Source organism: Nothoprocta perdicaria, unplaced genomic scaffold (assembly GCF_003342845.1).
Source record: "Nothoprocta perdicaria isolate Ctin4 unplaced genomic scaffold, notPer1 scaffold_9, whole genome shotgun sequence".
Lineage (NCBI taxonomy): Eukaryota > Metazoa > Chordata > Aves > Tinamiformes > Tinamidae > Nothoprocta > Nothoprocta perdicaria.
Window position 1 is genome coordinate 6,441,197 of NW_020456198.1, and position 19,475 is coordinate 6,460,671.

Here is a 19,475-nt window from a genome sequence, read left to right on the forward strand (position 1 = left end):
ATACATTAGGGCACGTAGCGCTTGCTTTCTTTGGAAAACAGAATATTAAAATAGCTATTTGCATTGGATGCCAATGTTTGTTGTTCGTTGATGCTATCTAGTTAATTCAGAGATGGAATTCATGAAATTCTGGCAGAAAGTCAGAAAAAGGTACAGGGGAGCTGGGAGAAGGGGAGGCTGCCTGTGGCTTGGTGTTTGGCACGAGTAGGTGGTACAAATAAAAGGAACAATTAAAGCTAACAAGTAATAATAGTCAGGGGGGAGGTGGTGTTGCAGATCTGAAGGAGAGGCAGTAGAGCAAAAATAAATATTTATCAGGGTTCACCAATTGACAACTGAATGCTACCAGGCATAATACCATTTAAGGCTCTTTTCAGCTGTCAGTTCAGCTCCAGCCTAATATTTTGCATGCCAGTAATCCCATCCCAGGGCCTGTGCGTGGTCTTAAGCCTTGCTGGGATAGGACCCTGGGTCATTGCATGGCTGTCTGCTCAAGGTGGCAGAGCCCTTTTGCGAGACAGGCGTGCATCCGTGCGAGTTAGGGAAATCTGGGGGCTGTGACAGTCAGACTGCAAAGGCTGCTCCTGATTCTTCTTTTTATTATTATTCCCATCATACCAAGAAAAATGACTAGCCAAGCTGAATGTTCTTAGATGCCTAATTTACTAATCTGTGGGTTTTCAAATCAGTCTGGTAACGTTAGAGACGTGCAAAATCACCTAGGAGCGAATGCGAATTTCTCTCCTTGCATTCCCCAAAATTACCATCTCCATTTTTTTTTTTTAATTTTAATAAGATTTTTTTTTCTTTTGACCGTATGTTTTTGTTCAAGGATCTGATAATTACATGCTTGGAGATGATGGCTTTTCAAAAGATCTTTCCCAGCAATTTTCAACTGGAGATGTGGTTAAAAATATCTCCCCCAGTTTTTTTATCAGAAATGTTTTCGGTAATGTGCAATTATGAGCTCTGCCTTCATTCAATTCATCCTGGAAGAATTTGCTTCACAGGGAAATTGTTTCCTAGCTGCTGTGGATGCCAGCATAGTTGGCAGCTGCAGGATTTTGTGGGTAGGAGTGGGGGGAAAAAAAAGGACCAGAAATGAAAATTGCTATGAAGTGAATCGGTCCTAACACCTGGAAACTGGGAAAGGATGGAATGTCTTTGTTGTTGTTAAATCATTGTTAATTTGCTTTTCGTATCAGTCCCAAAATGACCTCACAAAAGAGAGGTGAAGGGATGATTCCACTTCTTGGTGCCTCACAACTGATCCACTCCTTATTGTGCAAGTTGTGAAATGATTTTGGAAAGGTGAAAGCAGCTGGGGTTTTCTTGTTGGCAGGACTCTAGCTTTCAATCTCAGTGTGTAATTAGCCCTCTGTAGATACTAATGAAGCTATAAAGTAGGAGCTGACTTGGGTCTGGGGAGAGCAGTATTGGCCTGAAGATGAGAAGGGTCACAGAGCAGTCATAAAAAGAGCTAAGACGTTCTTGACCTGGGCCCTTGAGCTGTTCTGAGGAAGATCTGACTCCCGGCTCCCCATCCCTCGCGACGAACAAAACCAAAAGAGCTGCACGTTTGCTTTAGGTTATCCTCTTTGAATCCAGGTAAGCTCAGCAGATGGATCCCACCCGTTAGCCGGAGCGGTGACGAGCGTCACCCTGCAGGAACTGCAAAGCAGAAACCCTTGTGCAGTGAGTGGCTCGGGCTAACAAGCACAGCCCGCCGCATTTCTCTTTCTTTCTTAAGCCCCGTTGTCGTTCAGCAGCACCATGAGCTATAATAGGCAATTAGCTCCTAGCAGATTTATGCGACACTGCATTTTATAAGCAAACAACCATGTGCATTTAATCATTACGTGGATCTGCTGTATCTAATGCTCGCAAGGCCGATCTTTCTCCCTCCTCCCTGTGCTCGCCTCCCTTGCTCTCCCATTACACGGGTGCAGACTCAGGGACATTTGCGTAAAACAGATGCAGACGGGTTAGTTGGCATCTACCTTTGGAGAAATCCAGGCTCCATCTAGAGGCTGGCAACAGGAGGAGCCTGCAGCCGAGGAATTTCCTTTTCCTCGCAGTGCAGACCCTGCGAGTGCTGCACGGCCCCGCGTGCCGCGGCAGAGCCATGGCTCGGGATTTGTGCAGCGCTCCCTGCGCTTTGCTGGAGGTGGGAAAGTAGGCAGGAGGTTTTAGCGTTTGAAGCTAATTTTAGAAAAACCTGCGTGCACATCTATTCCACTCTCAACAGAACCTGCTGGGTTTAATTTTTATTAACGTAAGTGCCTTGTTGAATCAAAATTAAGTGCATATTTGGGAGCCGTAATGCGGAGCATTGCGCTTAATGGTGTGTGTTCTCGACGGGTGAGAGGCTATCACATCACTCTTCTCAATATTCTGGGCTCTTTCGTTACACCTGATTTTTTTCCCCCGATTTCATTGCCACTTCCTACCCTGTGTAAGCTGTAAAGCTGTGTGCTGCGTGTTTCAGATCTAACCAGGCCTTAGAGTGCAGTGGGTGGGAGAAGGTAGGGGTCTGAGCTGTGCAATTGCAGCCTGCGAAGGCCCAGGCTGTTCCTGTGTGCACGGAGAGGTGCTCCCAGGAGCAAGGACCTGCTGAGCCTTTCAGCAGGCAGCAGAGCCCAGCTAGCAGCAGGGTGTGCTGAATTTCCCCAGGATTTTCCGTGCCTCCTGGGAATTGCTGTAGCTGTGAGCGGGTTCTGCACTCGCTTCGCGTTGCCCATGCAATGTAAAGCACCAGCACAAGCGTTTGCACCAAGGGAGCTACGCAAAGTGGCGTGTTAATAACTGCGGGAGCCTTCCTCATCCTTCTCATCCTTCCTGCTGCACGGGAGGTTGGCGTTGGTTGTGGGGTGCCCTCCTCATCTCTGAGCATCAGCCTCTTCGCAGGACGGGGAGTCAGCAAAGCCGCCCCCCACCCCGGGCTGCTGCGTAAGAGGCCAGGTTTGATGGGCACTTCTGGGACTAGCTGCTTTTTAAGAGCTGGTTTGATGGGGGTCAGGCCAAATCACTTCCAGCGTCAAAGAATTGCAAGCTTTGAAACCTATTTCATCTTGTTGTCTTTATAAATCTGAGCTTCCCCAGCTCTTTGATTTCTCTTCTTCTCCCTTCTCCTTTCATTTTAAGCAAGCCTCTTGCTTAAACTTTCCTTAATCGTTTAACATAGAGCCTCTCGCACGGCTCCTGTGAATCCTCCTGACATAGCCTAGGATAAAAGCAGCCCAGACGCACACACAGGCCGTTGCATAATGGATGGTTTGTGTGTCAGAGTCTAAAATCTACATATGTTTAGATCAGTCGTGAAGTGGGAACATCTGTATATATTCATATATAATGGCTTTTACCACATGAATGAATAATCCAACTCCCACGATTTGCTATTTACTTTTTGGAAACATTGCTACTTAGCTAAACACTGGGGGGAGAAGCACATTTATGGGAATTAAGTCCTTAGTAAGATTTAGTGGAGCTTCGTGGATAAACTGGAAATGAGTCTAAATGGGTGCCGGAAATCTCTCTTTATTTTTAAGTTAATGCTGTCTGGAACTTCTTCCCTATTTCTTGACTCCTCCTGGCATTTAAGCACTTTGCATCAGAATGCGGTGCAAGTCCTGGATCAAGCACCTGATTTGCAGCCTGCTGCACTGATCGTCATCCCATGTGACGCTGCCTTGCCATAGTACGAGGTGTCTTTGCAGTGCTCCTAAAAGGGTGCTCAAGCCTTGGGGACGTCAGTATGAGCTGGGGTCCAGCTGGGAGTTGCCCTTTGCGGAGTCGCTGGTAGATTTATCCATGAGAAATTCCAGGAGCTGGAAGGAGCTGTTGAAGATCCTCCTTTTTAAAAGCGAATTAGTGACTTGCCACCTCTTGTCATCGCTACTCAAGCTCTTTTGTTCTCTTCCCGTGGTCAGGGACCCCTCTCAGAGCTGCTCTGATGAGCGAGTCCCTCCTGCCTTCAAGCTTGTCTTAACCATCATGGTCCTGCCTCACCAACGGGCAGTGATTTTCCATTACCCCTCTGGAAGCCCTTGTCTAGCCAGGATGATAAGATCAGCAGAGTAACAAATGGTGGCACGGACGGCTTGATATCCGCTTCTCATTGTTCATTTGATGCTTGTTTTTCGTGCCAGTATTGATGGCATCATTTAGGCTTTATATATATCTGTTTTCTCACCCCCTACCTTGGTGCCTGGCTCCTGCCTTTATTAAATGTTATTACAGCGAAGCCCATCTCTTTCGTTGCCTCATTTGCTTGGGATTTTTGGCTTTCTTGCCTTTTGTGGGGGCTTGCGTGTTGCTTTTGGCACTGTGATTGATCCTGCATCAATCTCGGCCACCTCCTGACCCAGCACAGCAAATCTCCTAGATTGGATTCCTCATTTCTTTCCCTGGTCTTGCTTCCCGAGCAGCGCAGCCCTGTAATGAGGAGCAGAGAGAGGGTGCTAAGCAAGGCAGGGACAGGGTGAGCTCCCTCGCGGGCTCCTGGAGCCAAGGGCTTATTATTAAGCCTCGCGGGAGCAGGGGCTGCCCACATCAAGCTGAGGCCACTCCAGTAGATCAGCAGAGAAATGACGTGTTTCACTCTGCTTTTCCCCACCTCATTCTTATCGAAGGATTTAGTTTTCCTAGCAGGTTTCCTTGATACTGGTGTGTCGCTTGTTGAGCCCCATAGAGCAACTTAATGGTCCCCTCATGGAGAAAAGATGCTCAGGGAAAACCCAGACGTATCCTCCTGCTTCTGCTGAGGATGGGCTCTCAAGCCCTGAGCTGGTCAGAATCACAGAAAAGACTTTTCAAGGAGGAAAACATCCTTTTCACTGGATGGCACCTTTTCTTTTCAGTCAACATCAGCCCAAAGGGCATGTTCACCCACACTTTAGTTCATTTTCATCTCTTTTCAGTGATATTCAATAAAACAAAATTTGCTTCCACTTCTTTGACTAAGATTTTCAAGCAGGCAGTTACTAGCGGCCATGAGGTTTAGATGACACCAGTTTTCCTTTGATGAAAAGCTGCAATAGAGCTGCCTTTTGCTTGATTTTGCTCTGCGTGTACTTAGTATGGCAAGACCACAAACTTTGAATTCAGGAGGCTGCATTTCTTATCCATCTCCCTGCTGAAGAAGAAACTTGGGAGCTTCTTTGGAGTTAATAGGGAGAATTGTATTCCCTTGCTGGCCACGATTTCCTGCTGCCTGTCGCACAGATGAATAGACCCAGTTGTAGCTGGGGAGGCAGAGTCTTCCTCGCAAATGGCTTTGGACTTTACTGGTCATTTCTCACTCTATTGCGGTTACTCACTTGGATAACTTTCATGAAAGGTTGGTCTGAAAAAATATCTTATTTCTCTCTATTTTTTACTTTTGAAAGTTGGTTTCTCCAGATAACACAATCAGTATATCAGCAATCTTTCATCTTCGTAGCTTATTGCAGGATTCTCCCCCATGCATCCCATGCTACTTAATACGAGAAATTGCCAGATTGACTGGAAAATGTAACTTTAATAACATCATTTCAAGCACCAGAAGCAGGGAGAAATAATAATCTCAATGAATGGGTTTCTGCACTGTTCTCGTCCCTCAAGCACAGAATTACTCTGTGTGTGTGTGTGTGTGTCCCTGCACACAAATGTGACCTGCATGGGGTGAGAGTCTGCGTAGTTCCCTCTGCCACGGGCTTGCTCATAAATATAAATTGATAAAGCTGCCTGAAAATGTTGGCCCCAAGTGGTGGGAATGGAGCTTCTCTCTCCTTTTCTCTTTTATTTGTCTTTTTTAGCACTGGATATTCAGATCTTGTTGAGGAGTACTAGAAAAGAAGTGAACTGGGAAGGACACCCTGGTGCAATAGGGACCTTTTGGTCTTCGGATTTTTTAAGGAGGTGCTCTGGAAGGGATGGATAAAAGGAAAGCTGTCAACTTTTCATCTGGGAAATGCTGTCTGTACTGAAAGACCCAGCCTATTCCCTCCTCCAGGGAGCTCTTAATAAACCTGATTTATCACACAAAGCACATCCTCATCAGCATGAGGAAAGAGTTGTCCCTGATTCTTTTAAATTAGAGAAGAAAAGAAACCTTAGGCTACTTAAAAGAACTACATAAGCTCCTCTGTGAGCAGAAGAGCAAATGAAGCCGTATTTCCTACGCAAATATACTTTGTGTGTAAGTATCTAAGTATATACTTAAAAAGTATATAAAAGTATATAATACTTTCTTGTATTTCCTACACAAAAAAGTATGGTAGACGGTGGCATACAAGCAGCACGTGAAGTTAATTTTCCTAGAAGACCAAGCTAAAACATAGAGCTTGGTTTAATAATGAATTCTAGCCGGATGCTCTATTGCACGTCCCATCAGTGAAGTTACTCTGTGGCTCCTGTCCACAGCAATCCCAGATGACAGACAGCACGTTGTGGCAGTGTCTGGTTTATAAAAGACACAGCTGTAATGGCAGGTTGATTACAGATCCTTAAATCATGTATTTTTATTTCTTCCCCTTTTGTGTTTTTTTTTGGATGTTTTTCAAAGGAAGGCAGTGTATTTAAAGAAAGTATGAGGAATATCAGATCTTGACATTTCACATCTGGTCCAACATGCATTCTGATCGAATCGGCTCTGGATCAGTCTTTGGGAGATGTTTAATATCCTGTTAAAGTTGATGCGAAGCCTGACTCCTCTGCAGAGCCTCCTGAAATGGGTCTTGCACAACACCGCAGATCTCAAGCAGCTTCACTAAATGCTGATGCTGTCTCCCTGCTTTGCAGGGGGAGACAGGAACCTTCCTCCTCGATCATTTTATATCAACTTGCTGAGAGCTGGCAGAGGGAAAGAGCAATGCTCTGATATCCCTTGGAAGCTGCTTGGTAACACTGGGGTGATTGCACCAATATCTGGGTCTCGGAAAGGCTATTGCAAAACAAATAATTAGCTGCATCATTTCTGCTTGAAAATGGTTGCTTGGAACAAATTGTTCCTTTAAAAGTAATTTGGGTTTCTTATTAAAAAGAAAAAAAAACCTAGAGGAACAAAGTATAGAGTTTTTCTGTTGAACAATGGGCTATTGTGTCTTTTGTAGATCTGCTTCCTGTGAATAAAGCAGCAGGTGGTTATGAAATTGTACATGCCTTGGTAGGGTTGGTAGATAACTGAATGAAAGCTTTGGAGGAGAAGCTCAGGGGAGATGAAATGCGCCCTGTGTGTACGGGGAGTTGGGAAGTACAGTGCTCTTCTTGAATAACCTCAACATTTGGACAACTCGCAGGCTTGGATGCCAAAATACTGTGCAAATAGATGGAGGAGATGCCGGGGAAATCTTTGCTTCAGGACTGAAGAAACTGAGGCTGGTGGGATGTGCTCCCATCCCTGGGAAGGGAGCACAGTGTCATCCAGGGTGGCTGCCGAGGATACTCGTAGTGTTTCCAGGGACCGTTCTCCTTCCAGGTGTAGCTCGGATTTGGGAATGGTTTGCGACAGGTCTTTTCCAAGGCAGATCAGTGCCTAAGGAGTCGGGTGCATGACTACAGTCCATTTTCCAAATGCCTGTCTGCATTTTTCAGCACTCAGATGTCTGTAAAATCCTGAGCCTCGGAGACTACCTCCCAGGAGGCTGCAATTTGAGTTATCTCTAGCTGCCTGACCCACGCTTCTGCACCCCACTGCTCTCTATCTGACTCCAGATAAATGCTTCCTCTGACTTGAAGGAATAACTCTCTTTGAAATGGTTCAAATCACGCTTAATTTTAGTCCTTTGAGTTCTGCTGCCAACCTGGTGCTTTTGTTCTAGCAAAAAACACCAGCTTGTGTTAGTGTGAGCAGGTTTTGGTTCTTAGCACTGTTTTAGTATGCATTTCTCTAAACAAGGAGAGCAATTACCCTATGGCAAAATAACTGTCTCCAACTGCCTTTTTCCCCATTAAACAAATGGAAGGTTTTACCTCCTGGTCTTCCCACTGGATTAATGCACTCTCTCTGCAGGAACCATCTTAAACCAATCCAGGAATTTGAACAACTTGCAGACAGCAAGTCTAATTGTCACAGAATCTTATTTAGCTGATGCCAATTTTCCTTAAGAGGTGATCTCTGTTAATAACGTAGACTTATAACTCTTGTGAATGAAAAGAAAAAGCTCGTTCTTTTCCCCCACACAGGCAGGGATAATGAACTCCTAAATCAGTGCTCTTTCCGAGGAAGCTTTTTCTTCTTTTAACAGAGATTGGCTTGAAACCTCAGCGGTATCAGAAAATCCCAGTGCCTTCATACACGTCCCCTTGGAAATTTAACCAAATGAAATCCTGGTGTTACTGAAATCAGATTGACTACTGGTGACTAGAGAGCTAGAGTTTGACCTAAGACTTTCCCATTTGCTCCCTATGGGGAAATGAGGGGCTGACAGGGATTCTCGGACAGGCTGCAAGGTTGACTGGCTTGGGCAAGAAATGAGTTAAACCCTTCTGTAAGGTTGGGGATCCCTAATTTAGGGAAACTGTGGTCTTCCTGTCAGACAAGGTATGATTTCATGTGTGCAGTTGGCCTCCGTGAATCAGTCAGTTTGCAACAGTTCCTTAGGATTGTTGTGGTGTATTTTTGCAAGAACTTTATTTAAACTTTTGCAGTGATGGGGAGGGAGATGATTTCTGGGTAAAAATAGTATTTGTTCAAAAAGACAATGGTTTTGTTAGGATTTTTTTCTTCTACTGAACCCTATTTCCTTTAACCTTCTCCCTTCTTCCTATCCTTCCTCTAGACTAGGCGTTAATACAAAGCTGAATCATCTGGTTTTGTTCCCCTCTTAAAATAAGCTTTTCACTTCCTTAATGCCTTCTTTAATTCCTCCCAGCGCAACAATCATAGTTCCATTTGGACCAGGGTGTATTAGTGGAGGAAGTTTTGGAAGTGCTGTTATTTAGGATGTGACTGAAATCCAGCCTAGCTGGAGCAGTTCAAAATGTACCTCCTACAAGAACTCCTCTAGCAAAGTGATCAGATTGGAGGCCTCAGGTACCCTGAATGTCTGCAAGATTATGTATGAGGATGCTTAGAGATGATTAGAGCCATTGTCCTTCAGTTTATCATCTTGCTTTTCTGCTGCTCCTTGTTTTCCTGCTTTGCTGTGTGAAAAAGGGAGAAACGCTCTCCAGGGAGAGGCTGCCAACAGTTCTGCCCCTGGCACAACATTTATGCCAGGGGTTGCACTGGTTTTAGTGTCCTAATCTTCTTTCCAAGCCTAAATGTGACATGTCCGTAATATATTTTTTCTTTTCCTCAGCAGGCAGAGGTAGGGAGGCAAGATCAAGCTTACTATTAAAGCTAAGAGAATCCGCTTAAGAGACAGATGTGACAAAGCAGGAGACCAAGTCCTGCAGCATATGGAGCATCTTGTTTTTTTCTGTAAATACCCCAATTTGTAATCTTAAAGGAAAAAAAAGACACAGATTGGATCAGCTTCTATCACAAAGCAGGCTGTAGTAGGAAATCCACCCCCCAAAACAAAAAACAAGAAGCCATGAAAAAGGAGATGATAAATCTTTATTGCCACGTGGCTGTTGCTGGTGTGGAGGTGGTGGATGGTGTTTGCGCAGGCAACTGTAACTCGGTGCCAATTAATAGCAGCGTGAGGAGTCCCTGGGCTTGGCAGCCTTGGAATTTCCTGGCAGCAACAGGGAATACTGGGGCTTTCCCTGACCTTCTGCCTCTGGAACTTCAGCTGATGCAAGGAGATGTTGTTCCTGCATAGGGAGATGCTGTTCTAACTCCTTTTCCTTCCTCTACCAAGTTTTACTTGGAGGGGATGAGGCAGGATTATGCCCTTATTTTAAGTATTGTCTAAGATAAATAAATCTACTATAAAAAACAGCTGCCACAGAGAAAAAGAGAGCCTATGACTACCTCTGTCAAGGGAGCAGTTGGGAGCTCCTCTTTGCCTGTGCTATAAAGACTCCAAAATAGCAAGAAAAAGTTATCAGAGAATTTACAGGAACTTTATTGTCGCAGATTGCCACAGGGTTAATGTATGAAAAGTGTTGGGCCCTCAGTTTTATTGAGAGCTTTCTGTAGTCAGGAAGCTTTTTTTAAAAAGATCTCAAGCCTGCATTAACACAACTGCCTGCAAATCACCACTTTCATGGTTTTTCATTTGAAGATTTTTTGGCCCGCTTGGTGTGAGGCAAAAAGCTTGAAAAAATATACCCTAAATGGCTCCAGCACTGCAAAAGCAACCTGCCAGGGCTGAAAAAAAGAAGTTATTTTCCTAATTTTAGGGATGGAGAGGTTCATGAATTTTCAGTGCTTGGGCTGGCACTGCCACTCAGGCCCACTGAGCAGCCAGGCCTGCAGCCAGCTGCAGCGTGAGGCCGGAGAAATCGCTAATCGAGAGCTCAGCGAGCTAAGCTCCCCTTCCTTTATTTTTTAAAATAATTTCTTTATTTTTTAAAGACACCAAAGAAAAAGGACAAAACGGGGTGGCTGTGTTGGCAGCAGCTGGAGGGGCAGAGCGCGGCCGCACAACATGGCGCCCTGGCGACGCTCCCGTGAGGCACGAGCGGCTTCCCCTCCGGCTCCAGCATCTTGGCGAGGAAAAGCTGGGCATTTTTAGCATTGTCAGTTGCATTCAAGAGGGAGAAGGAGGCCAAGGGCTGATGACTTGCTTGAGGGGCTTGCTGTAGCTTGGGCGGCTGTTCCTAGGCACCCGACTGTAGTTGTTCCCGCTCTTCGGCTGTTGAGATTTTGCCTCAATTGCGGTACCTCATATTGGAGCAGGCAGAAACACCCACGTACGGGAGAAGCGTCACCTTCCCTGAGCTTCCCTTGGCCACCCAGGGGTGTTTCATTTTTCATCTGAAATCTTTTTTTACGCTTAAAAGCGCAGACTTGGGTCAACTCAACATGTTATTGGCTTCCATCCACTTGTGAAAATCACTTCAGCTGGGGAAACAAGAATTAAAACTGAATAAAAAAAAATACATGGTGCCTTTTTGAAGATTGCATTAGGCGGAAACTTATTTTCTCTTGACTCATGCCCTTGAGTGCAATGCCATTCCTGATGGTGAAGTGCAACACGCAATCCAATTAATACCATCGTTATCCTGTTGCTGGGGGCAGAAGGCTGCCAGCAAACTGGAAATCAATTTTGATCGCTCTGAATGTATCGTCCTGAATGAGGCTGAACAAAGCAGTTGTTTGCTTTGCACACAAGCAAATGAAAACTACTGTAACTTATATTTAAGTTACTAAAGGGATGGGGACAGGGATAAGTGTTGATGAGTTTTCCTGTAACAAGTATTTAAACTAACATGTCCAACTTCATCACTTTCACAGCTCCGGAACTGCTGGGAAGGGCAATCTGGGAGGGCAGTTACTGAGAACAGGAGTTATTTGATGCTATGTGTTTACTGGAAATTATTGATCAGTGATGCTCAGCTTTTTATGAAGTGCTACAGTGAACAGGCAGTTTAGATGTGTGGCTGCAAAATCTGCAGCAGCTTGCTCATCTTTGCAAATGAACTCAGCAATGATGGAATCTTCCAATAGGAAAATGCAAAGATATTTAAATTATTATTTAAATACATTTAAATTATGGACAGTGATGATACTGATATAATTTCTTTTTTTTCCTGTTTTTTTTTGTTTTAATCTCCAAAGAGAAAGTGCTGTCTGTACTGTACAGAGGCTGGAATAGCAGCAGGAAAATGCAACTTGGAAATAATAGGATCTGTAAGAATAGGCAATTTAATTCAAGTATAGTGATTTAGTGCCCTGTTAGTGTCCTGATGTATTACTCCATTTCCAAAGACCGTAAGTTTCTTCACAAGCTTAATGACAGGCTTAAAACTTGTGAGACTAATGCCACAGCTTTCTCTGTCCTCAGCTGTTCCCCATAATTATAGGAGTAAGGGAATTTTGTGCTTTCCTGACAGATTAGCTCCAAGAGAAATAAATCAGATAATACTATTGCACCACCGGTTTCTGATTTCTTTCCTCCCTCTCCGTAAAGCAGGCAAGCCCAAGCAGGGCACTGCAGAGGGCTGCAAGGGTTTGTTCTCACCTGCAGTCCCTGGCAGGGTTGTGATCCCAGCTGCGGGGACATCTTGATCCCTGGTTTTAAAATGCTCCATTTTTGTTGCTGTTTTCTTGCTTTGGGCACTAACGTCGGCTTCTGTGTCTGCTCTGTTCACAGATGATGGCCCTTACTCGAAGGGGAGCAAGGACTCGGGGGGGATGGATGCGGCCCTGGTGTCCAGAAGGCAAAGCATCCCAGGTAAGGGCGAGGGTCGTGTTGTGCTTCCACCCATCCACCTTTATCCAGCTACTCCTGTTTCAGTGCATCCCTGAGTGGGGCTTTACCTGGAAGGTAACAACCAGTGTCAGTCAGTGTGAGCGGTGTGTTACAGATGCAACCACAGTCTGGCTTGGGCAGTTAAAATGAACTAGGGAAGACGTGGTTCCTGCCCTGAGATTATACCTGCAAAGAAGGAAATGCACAACTAAGAGAGAGGAAAGAGCCTGTGTGTGCTGGGCAGAACAGGCTGTCCCCATGGCCATCATCAGTGCGAGCTGGCAGCCCTGAGCTGGCCTTAGTGTGGCCATGGCCTGGATGCTTCTACTGTCTGTCCTTAAAGACCTTATCTTGAAGGACCAGCCCCTGCTTAACCAGCTCTCTGACCTGTTTGTGTGCATCTGTGATGCCAGCAGCAGATTTCTAGTGGCATTGGTCAACGTCACCTGTTGTTTACCTTGATGGACTGATCACAGGGACTGGCCTCTTTTTTCTTTTTTTCTTTTTTGGATTCTTTTTTTTTTTTTTTTTTTTGGTTTGGTGATTTCTCCTTGAACCGGTAAGATGGATAATTGCACTCTAGGACTTCTCATTTTAAGCATTTATCACGGATCAAAATTAAACTCCATTCAAGAGCTAATAATCTCCCCTTGCGGCACCATCTGTGTTGATCAGTCACGTCTGTAGTTGAGAGGAAATTTGCAGGCTAGTGCTGGATGGCTTTCCATCCAGCATGGCAAGGAGCCCCCACGAACTTTCTGGCAGCTCCTGAGATCCTGGGTTAGAGAGTGGAGAACAAGTTACTGGAGTTGGCAAAGGCTCAAAACTGTTGGAGGTTAAAGAGCAGGAGCTTGACAGCCCTGGTGTTTTACAGAGTTGCTGTTGCCGTGTTCAGCAGAACACAGCAGTGCCTGAACACCTTCCAAAGTGGTGTGGGGTTGCACAGAGGTTCCCCTTCCTTTCTTAAAAAGCTTTATCAAGCAGGTAGTGCACAGGGGGACTTGAAAGGAGGTGCAATTTCTGGTGGTACGATGGCGTTGCGCAAGGAGCAAAGTGCTGGCTGGGCCTTGCAGGTGGCCCATGGCCATCGTCCCATACGTGGCCCCAGCGAGAGGTGCCCCGTGCGAGGGATGCTGGGGCTGCCAGGGGATTTCAGGGTGCAGGGATGGTGCATGTGAGCAAATGCTGCCAAAGCTTCTTTGAGGAGGCTCTGCAAGGCATGAAAGTCATCCGGTCATCCCATGAAGAGCAGGAATGCTGGCATGTGGACTAACATGGAGCTGCCTACTCCATGTCAGCGGCGCTCTTGGTCATTCCTTGGGCCAGTGCTGGCCCTCCAGTATATTTGTGCCCTTCCTCCATGTCACATCCAGAAGCTGAAATAGTTTAGGGAGGCTGCTTTTGTAAAGCGCAGAGATGAGCTGTGGTGGGATCAAAACTGGCACTAGATTTGGTTGGATTCGTGGATGGTGAATAAACAGGAATATCTTCTTCAACCAAAGGGAGGGTACATATCCACCCCTGGCAAATGGAGGAGGGGTAAAGATGCAGCAAACACAAGGCCCGTGTCTTGTAGAACAGCCCTTGCCACTACGTATGCAATGTATACGTAACCGGTTCTGGTTTATAAGTGACTAATGTGTTCAGTGCCAGCAGGAGATGATGTGGGTGATATGCAGTAAGTTTGTCTTAGACTGGGTGGAGAGACTGCAGTGAGGGAACAAAACCCGAGCTTCCCCTTCCTCTGACGTGGCTCTGAACCTGCCAACGCAGCATCCCAGCCTCCCCGCTTCGTGTTCCTTATGTCCCAGCTGCTTTGAAGGCTCGGGTTATTTCTTTAATTTTGATATTTTAAGATCTACCCCGTTCTCTCTGTCCAGGCAGCTTCTCCCGGTCCTCCTGCCTGTTATCCAGCCTTCCTAACACCCATCCTGGTCCATATAAAACATAGTTACTGAGGTAATCTCCCTGGAGCACTGCTCTTCTCACATCACTGTGGTTTTGAATCCTGACACTGGATCTCTAGCACCTTGGAGGCACCAAGCTTTTATCCTCTCACGAGTCCTTGCTCCTCTGCCGTGCCCCTGGTTTCTCTTGCCTGCCAGACCTGCATGAAATGCTTTCCCCCCGCCTCTATGGGTCCATCAGGATCCACTTCACTCTCACAACCCAGTAAAACTGTTGTTTCTTGCCTGTTGTCTGAGCATGCCGGTATCTTGGCATGCTCTGGACATGTTCTGGACCTGTAGCCAGGGCACAGGGCAGCCAGTGGGACCGTGTCAGTCATTAGTGCCGATGCTCAGACCTCTCTCAGACACCAGCACTGGAAGAGCTGCTGCTTCGTTGTTGTGATGCTGGTGTCAGCAGTGAGTGGAGAAAAAACAGCCTGTTGGGTTGAGGTCTCCCAAAAACTGAAGAATGAAAAAGTACAAATATCCAGAGAAGAGAATTTCCTCCTTCATTTCACTTTTGTAAACTTCTAAAAATTTTCTTTCATTCCCCTTTCTACTGTAAGCCTCACTTTCATAATAAGTTCTCCACGTTTATCTCATCAGTATATAAAACTGGGGAATTTTCTTCCTGCTGAGTGTATAAAGTGCCCCAGATCAGCTCTCCCATCAGTAGTCGGGGTAGGATGCCCCTGGGATGGAAAGGACCTGCCTGCTGCTGAGGGGTTGACCTTTATCCCTGATATTCCAGAGGAGTTCCGAGGGGTCACCATTGTAGAGCTGATCAAGAAGGAAGGAAGCACCCTCGGATTAACCATTTCGGGTGGCACAGACAAAGATGGAAAGCCCAGAGTCTCCAACCTGAGGCCAGGAGGACTGGCAGCAAGGTGAGAAATGGAAATGGGACCCAGAGGGTGCTGGAAAGGAAACATTGCATGTCCCAGTTACTGAATATGATTATACTTAAAATATTTGCTACCAGACTGTTTTCTTTTTCCTGCAGATACCCCAAAATGTGAAGTTTTTGCTTCAGTAAGGAGACCTTTTTCTACTTTGAGCTATTTCTCATGGCCTGTGCAGTCACATCCTGAAACTTTGTTTGAGGATATTTGGGATTCTGTGAAACTAGACTGCTTTGCCAGGAGAGTGTGTGATATACAGGAATACATCTTGATCGAGCTAAGGGGCCTGATATTCTGTCTTTTCTGAATACTGAGTGTGCAAGTAACATTACTGGATCAGTAAAGGATTGGGAGAAGAAAGGCTTCAGGAAACAGAGACAGGAAAGGAGTAATTGACTCCTTTCAGAGTCACTCAGTCACTTTGCAGAAAACAGGCAAAATGAAAGATTTGTTCTTTTTCCTGCTGGGTCTTTTTTCCTTTTTTTTTTTTTTTCCTTCAGACAGCTCTAGGTGTGTTTTTCACTGATTGATTGCTCTACGTGAATGAGAAGTGAGCAACAAACGGAGGGGTTGTGAACGCGTACGCTGTGACTGGTACTATATGCCCAGATGTGAAAAACTGCCACCAGGGGAGATAGATGGCTTTGATTTTTGTGCTTCTTTCTGAAATAGCAGACACATGTAACTAGACACCTGGGGTCAGTGCATTTTTGGTGGCTCGCTCAGAAAGCCTCGCAGTCACAAAAGGTTCTCCATGCATGGGCAGGCTGAAGGCAGCAGGGACTTTCTGCTATCCTCGCTTTCCTTTTCTTCCTTTGCAGAAGTGACCAGTTGAACGTTGGGGATTACATCAAGTCGGTGAATGGCATTAACCTCACCAAGCTGCGGCACGACGAGATCATCAGCCTGCTGAAAAACGTGGGCGAAAGGGTAGTGCTAGAAGTAGAGTACGAGCTTCCACCAGCCGGTGAGCGTCTCTAAGATAAATCTGTGGGCTTCTCTTGCCTGCTTTTTGTCCTGGGATGCAGATGAGTGCGTCCGTGCCCTGCTCGTCGTGGCTAGGGCTATTTCCTGGGGCGTTTTTGCCTCGGGGCTTCATCTGCTCGCGGTGGGTGTTGCGGAGCTGCGTGCCAGCGGAGCGGAGCGCTGCCTTTTCCAGCACAGTGGGTGCCTGTTCATGCACACCGGCGGGAGATGCCTGATTAGATTTGTCTTGCCTCGCAGTGGCTTGGTAGCATGGGCCAATCTGCCTCCTGATGCTATCATGTAGGCTTGCTTGCCTTTTTTTTTTTTTTCTCCCTTTTTCTCCCCTTTTGGAGCATGTACAGGAGGTTTTATTCAGGTTTATACAGCGCCAGATCCTTTTCTCTGAACTGCATCAAGTGCTATTATTTTATTCCTCAAGGCATATTCAAATGTTATGTGTTTTCGGCAGGAAAGCTGAGCCCTGTGCTGAGCCTTAAGCTTCCTGCTTCCCGCAGCTCCTGGGAAAGGCTGTTGCAGAAGGTCATGCTCGGCTGCCTGGGACGGAAATGGAGTACTTTCCTAACCCGCCTGTGGCTGCTTTGTACCCTTTTCTTGGTAGCTGGCTATCACCCACTAACCTAGAGCCCCCCTATCTAGAGATGTTTTGCTCTGGAGCATCTCTGGGCCGTGTCCACGTCACCCAGCACAGCCCAGCAGGAGCAGAGCGGCTGCTCCAAGGACGCAGGGACTGCAGAAACACCAAGGGCAGGTCTGGGCAGAGGAGACTGGGAAATGGTCCTGTTCACAGTAGCACTTTGGTAAATCATTAGGTAGCAAGGGGTGGCAAAAGACAGAAATACTTTTTAATGTACAAAAGTAAAGAGAAAAAAAAGGGAGGGGAAAAAAAAGTATTTCTGTGTATTTGACATAAAATTACTGCATTGCCCCCAGGATCAGTTTAAAGGATTCACTTAATCTTTTCTAAAGTCAAAATGTGGGAGGGAAGGGGGAAAAAAAACCCTCAACCTTTTGCACTGAGGATTTGGGATTTTCATTTGCTTTAAGGTCAACCAGTGACTTGATTCCTTAGGTGGCGGCTGGTGTGGGTTTTTTTTTTTTTTTTTTTGTTTAATAAGTTGCCATCTGTGGCAAAAGCTCCTGGCTTTTGAGTAATGCTGAGCCCTTTAAAGCCGGTTGATAAACAAGAGGGTTTTACTTGAATGTCAGTGTATCAAGCAAGGTAAGTTTGAGGGGAGATGCACGGAGCTCAGCGGGTGGAATCATGCCAGAAAATGCTTGTTTGCTCTACTGAGGGTTCAAACTTGGTCGGGGCCTGTGCACCCCCTTAGGGGTGTGGATAGCCCCATTATGGGGCTGCGCTTTCCTTTGCCTTATGCTCAGCTGAGTTTTGGTCTGGTTTTGCAGCGTGAAGCAGGTTGGGGGTAACTGCATCTCTCTGTGTCCCCCTCAGTGCCGGAGAGCAGCGCGGGCATTATTCCCAAGACCATCGAGGTGTCCCTGTACAAGGAAGGCAACAGCTTTGGCTTTGTGCTGCGAGGTTAGTGGCTTTTCTGGTGAGGATCCTCTTGGCAGGGGCAGTTTGGGGAGAGAAAAGAAAACAGGCAAATGCCATAAAGCTCCGAGGAAAAGAAGGAGCGTGCCAGCAAGGACCGCGGCTGCCTGCTCCACAGGAAGCTTTTTGCTTTGTCAGTTATGTGATGAATGTCTGTAGTTTCTCAGTGCTCTCCCTCTGACTTGCAAATCTGTGGTATTTACAGCATTCCTACTTTCATTGCAGGGGGAGCTCATGAAGACTGGCACAAGTCGCGACCGCTGGTTCTCACCTACGTGAGGCCAGGGGGCCCAGCAGACAGGTAACACACACGTTTTGCCACCTGGACGAGAGGACTTGAACAAAAGTAATAAAACTTGGGTACAAGTAGAAACCCAGGCAGTTCATCTGCATGTAAGGAAGAACTTTCCTGTTTAGGGTGCCAGAGCCCTGGCACAGGCTGCCCAGGGAGATTGTGGAGCCTCCTTGTCTGGAGGCCTTCGAAACCTACCTGGATGTCACCCTGTGCCCCGTGCTCTGGGTGTCCCTGCTGGAGCAGGAGGGTTGGACTGGATGATCTCTAGAGGTCCCTTCCAACCTCAACCACTCTGTGATTCTGTGAGGGGTCCCATCACACTTTCGGCTGTGTGCTCTTGTCCTTCTTGCTGGTGTCTCACCTACAGCAGCCCCAAGGCTTTGCGTGCAGGTGGTGTGTGGAATGGCACTGCCATGATGTTTGGGGCCTTTGGTGTGTAGGGAGCACACGTGCCATGCTTTTGTGCTGGCCTGTGTGTGCATGTTAATGGAGCACCCAGAAACACCTCTTGAGGAGACAGCAGCCTAATTAACTCGGTGAACATGAAGAGCTGGTGCTATATTGAAAAACAGGAGGTGGTCTGTCTATTTGCATGCTGCTAATTTAAAGTGATGGACCTGACACTCTAAATACCCCAAATTATTGTCCCAAGGAGTGTTTAGTTCCTGCTGAATGAGGTAATTGGCTTATGTATATATAATTTTTTTCTTTTTAAGTGACTTTTGCCTATGGCTTCCTGCAGGGAAGGGTCCTTGAAAATTGGGGACAGACTGCTGAGTGTTGATGGGATTCCCTTGCACAGCGCAACTCACGCTGATGCCCTCAACATCCTGCGGCAGTGCAGCCAGGAGGCCCTTTTCCAGATTGAGTACGATGTGACCATCATGGGTAAGGCCAAGGAGGCTGGGGTGGCTGCCTGCAAAGCAGGTGTCAGTAGAGGCAGTAACTGGGATCCTTGGTTTCGGGGGAAGAATTGCTGAGCACTGTGCTGCCAGCATGGATGAGGGTTCAAAGCTGGCTTAGTTAAAAGCATTTGAAGTGTGTGCATTTGATGATGTGTCTCGAGGCGAATGACCAGTGATTTCAGGAAGGCTGGAAGGGAGTTTTGAGTGTAGGCAAAGAGAGGATATAGGAGAAATCAGAGCTAAAGGCACCCCGAATATAGGCATGCTGCCAGCACTGCAAATACTGTTATTAGACCTGTGCAAGGGAGGGACTTGCAAGCAGGCATCAGCGTGATGTGACCATGATTTGGATTCAGAGTTTTGAGCCTGCTTAATTCTAGGGTTATTCCTTTGGTTTGACATTTTACTTCAATTCTGCTTCCAAGATAAGTGAGAGTTGTTCATCTGATTGACCTTGAAGAAGACAGAACTTACTGAAGGGCAAGGGATGGGTAATTTAAATAAATGTTCTATCCAGTAGAGAGTAAATTAGAGGGTTTGGAGGGGTTGGTTGATTTGAGGGTTGTGGGTTTTGCTTTTTATTTTTTTTCTTATATTT

General features: G+C 46.3%; 1 protein-coding gene across 1 annotated transcript in view; it reads left to right on the forward strand.

Moving 5' to 3' along the window:
• The window catches only part of GRIP2 (glutamate receptor interacting protein 2), an 85,317-nt gene that overhangs the window by 24,400 nt on the left and 41,442 nt on the right, over positions 1 to 19,475 (forward strand). Inside the window, exons 2-7 of the mRNA XM_026052626.1 lie at positions 12,189 to 12,269; positions 14,988 to 15,123; positions 15,960 to 16,105; positions 17,576 to 17,662; positions 17,903 to 17,978; positions 18,715 to 18,860. Of these exons, the coding sequence (XP_025908411.1) occupies positions 12,189 to 12,269; positions 14,988 to 15,123; positions 15,960 to 16,105; positions 17,576 to 17,662; positions 17,903 to 17,978; positions 18,715 to 18,860 (672 nt within the window). The remainder of the gene's footprint in view (positions 1 to 12,188; positions 12,270 to 14,987; positions 15,124 to 15,959; positions 16,106 to 17,575; positions 17,663 to 17,902; positions 17,979 to 18,714; positions 18,861 to 19,475) is intronic.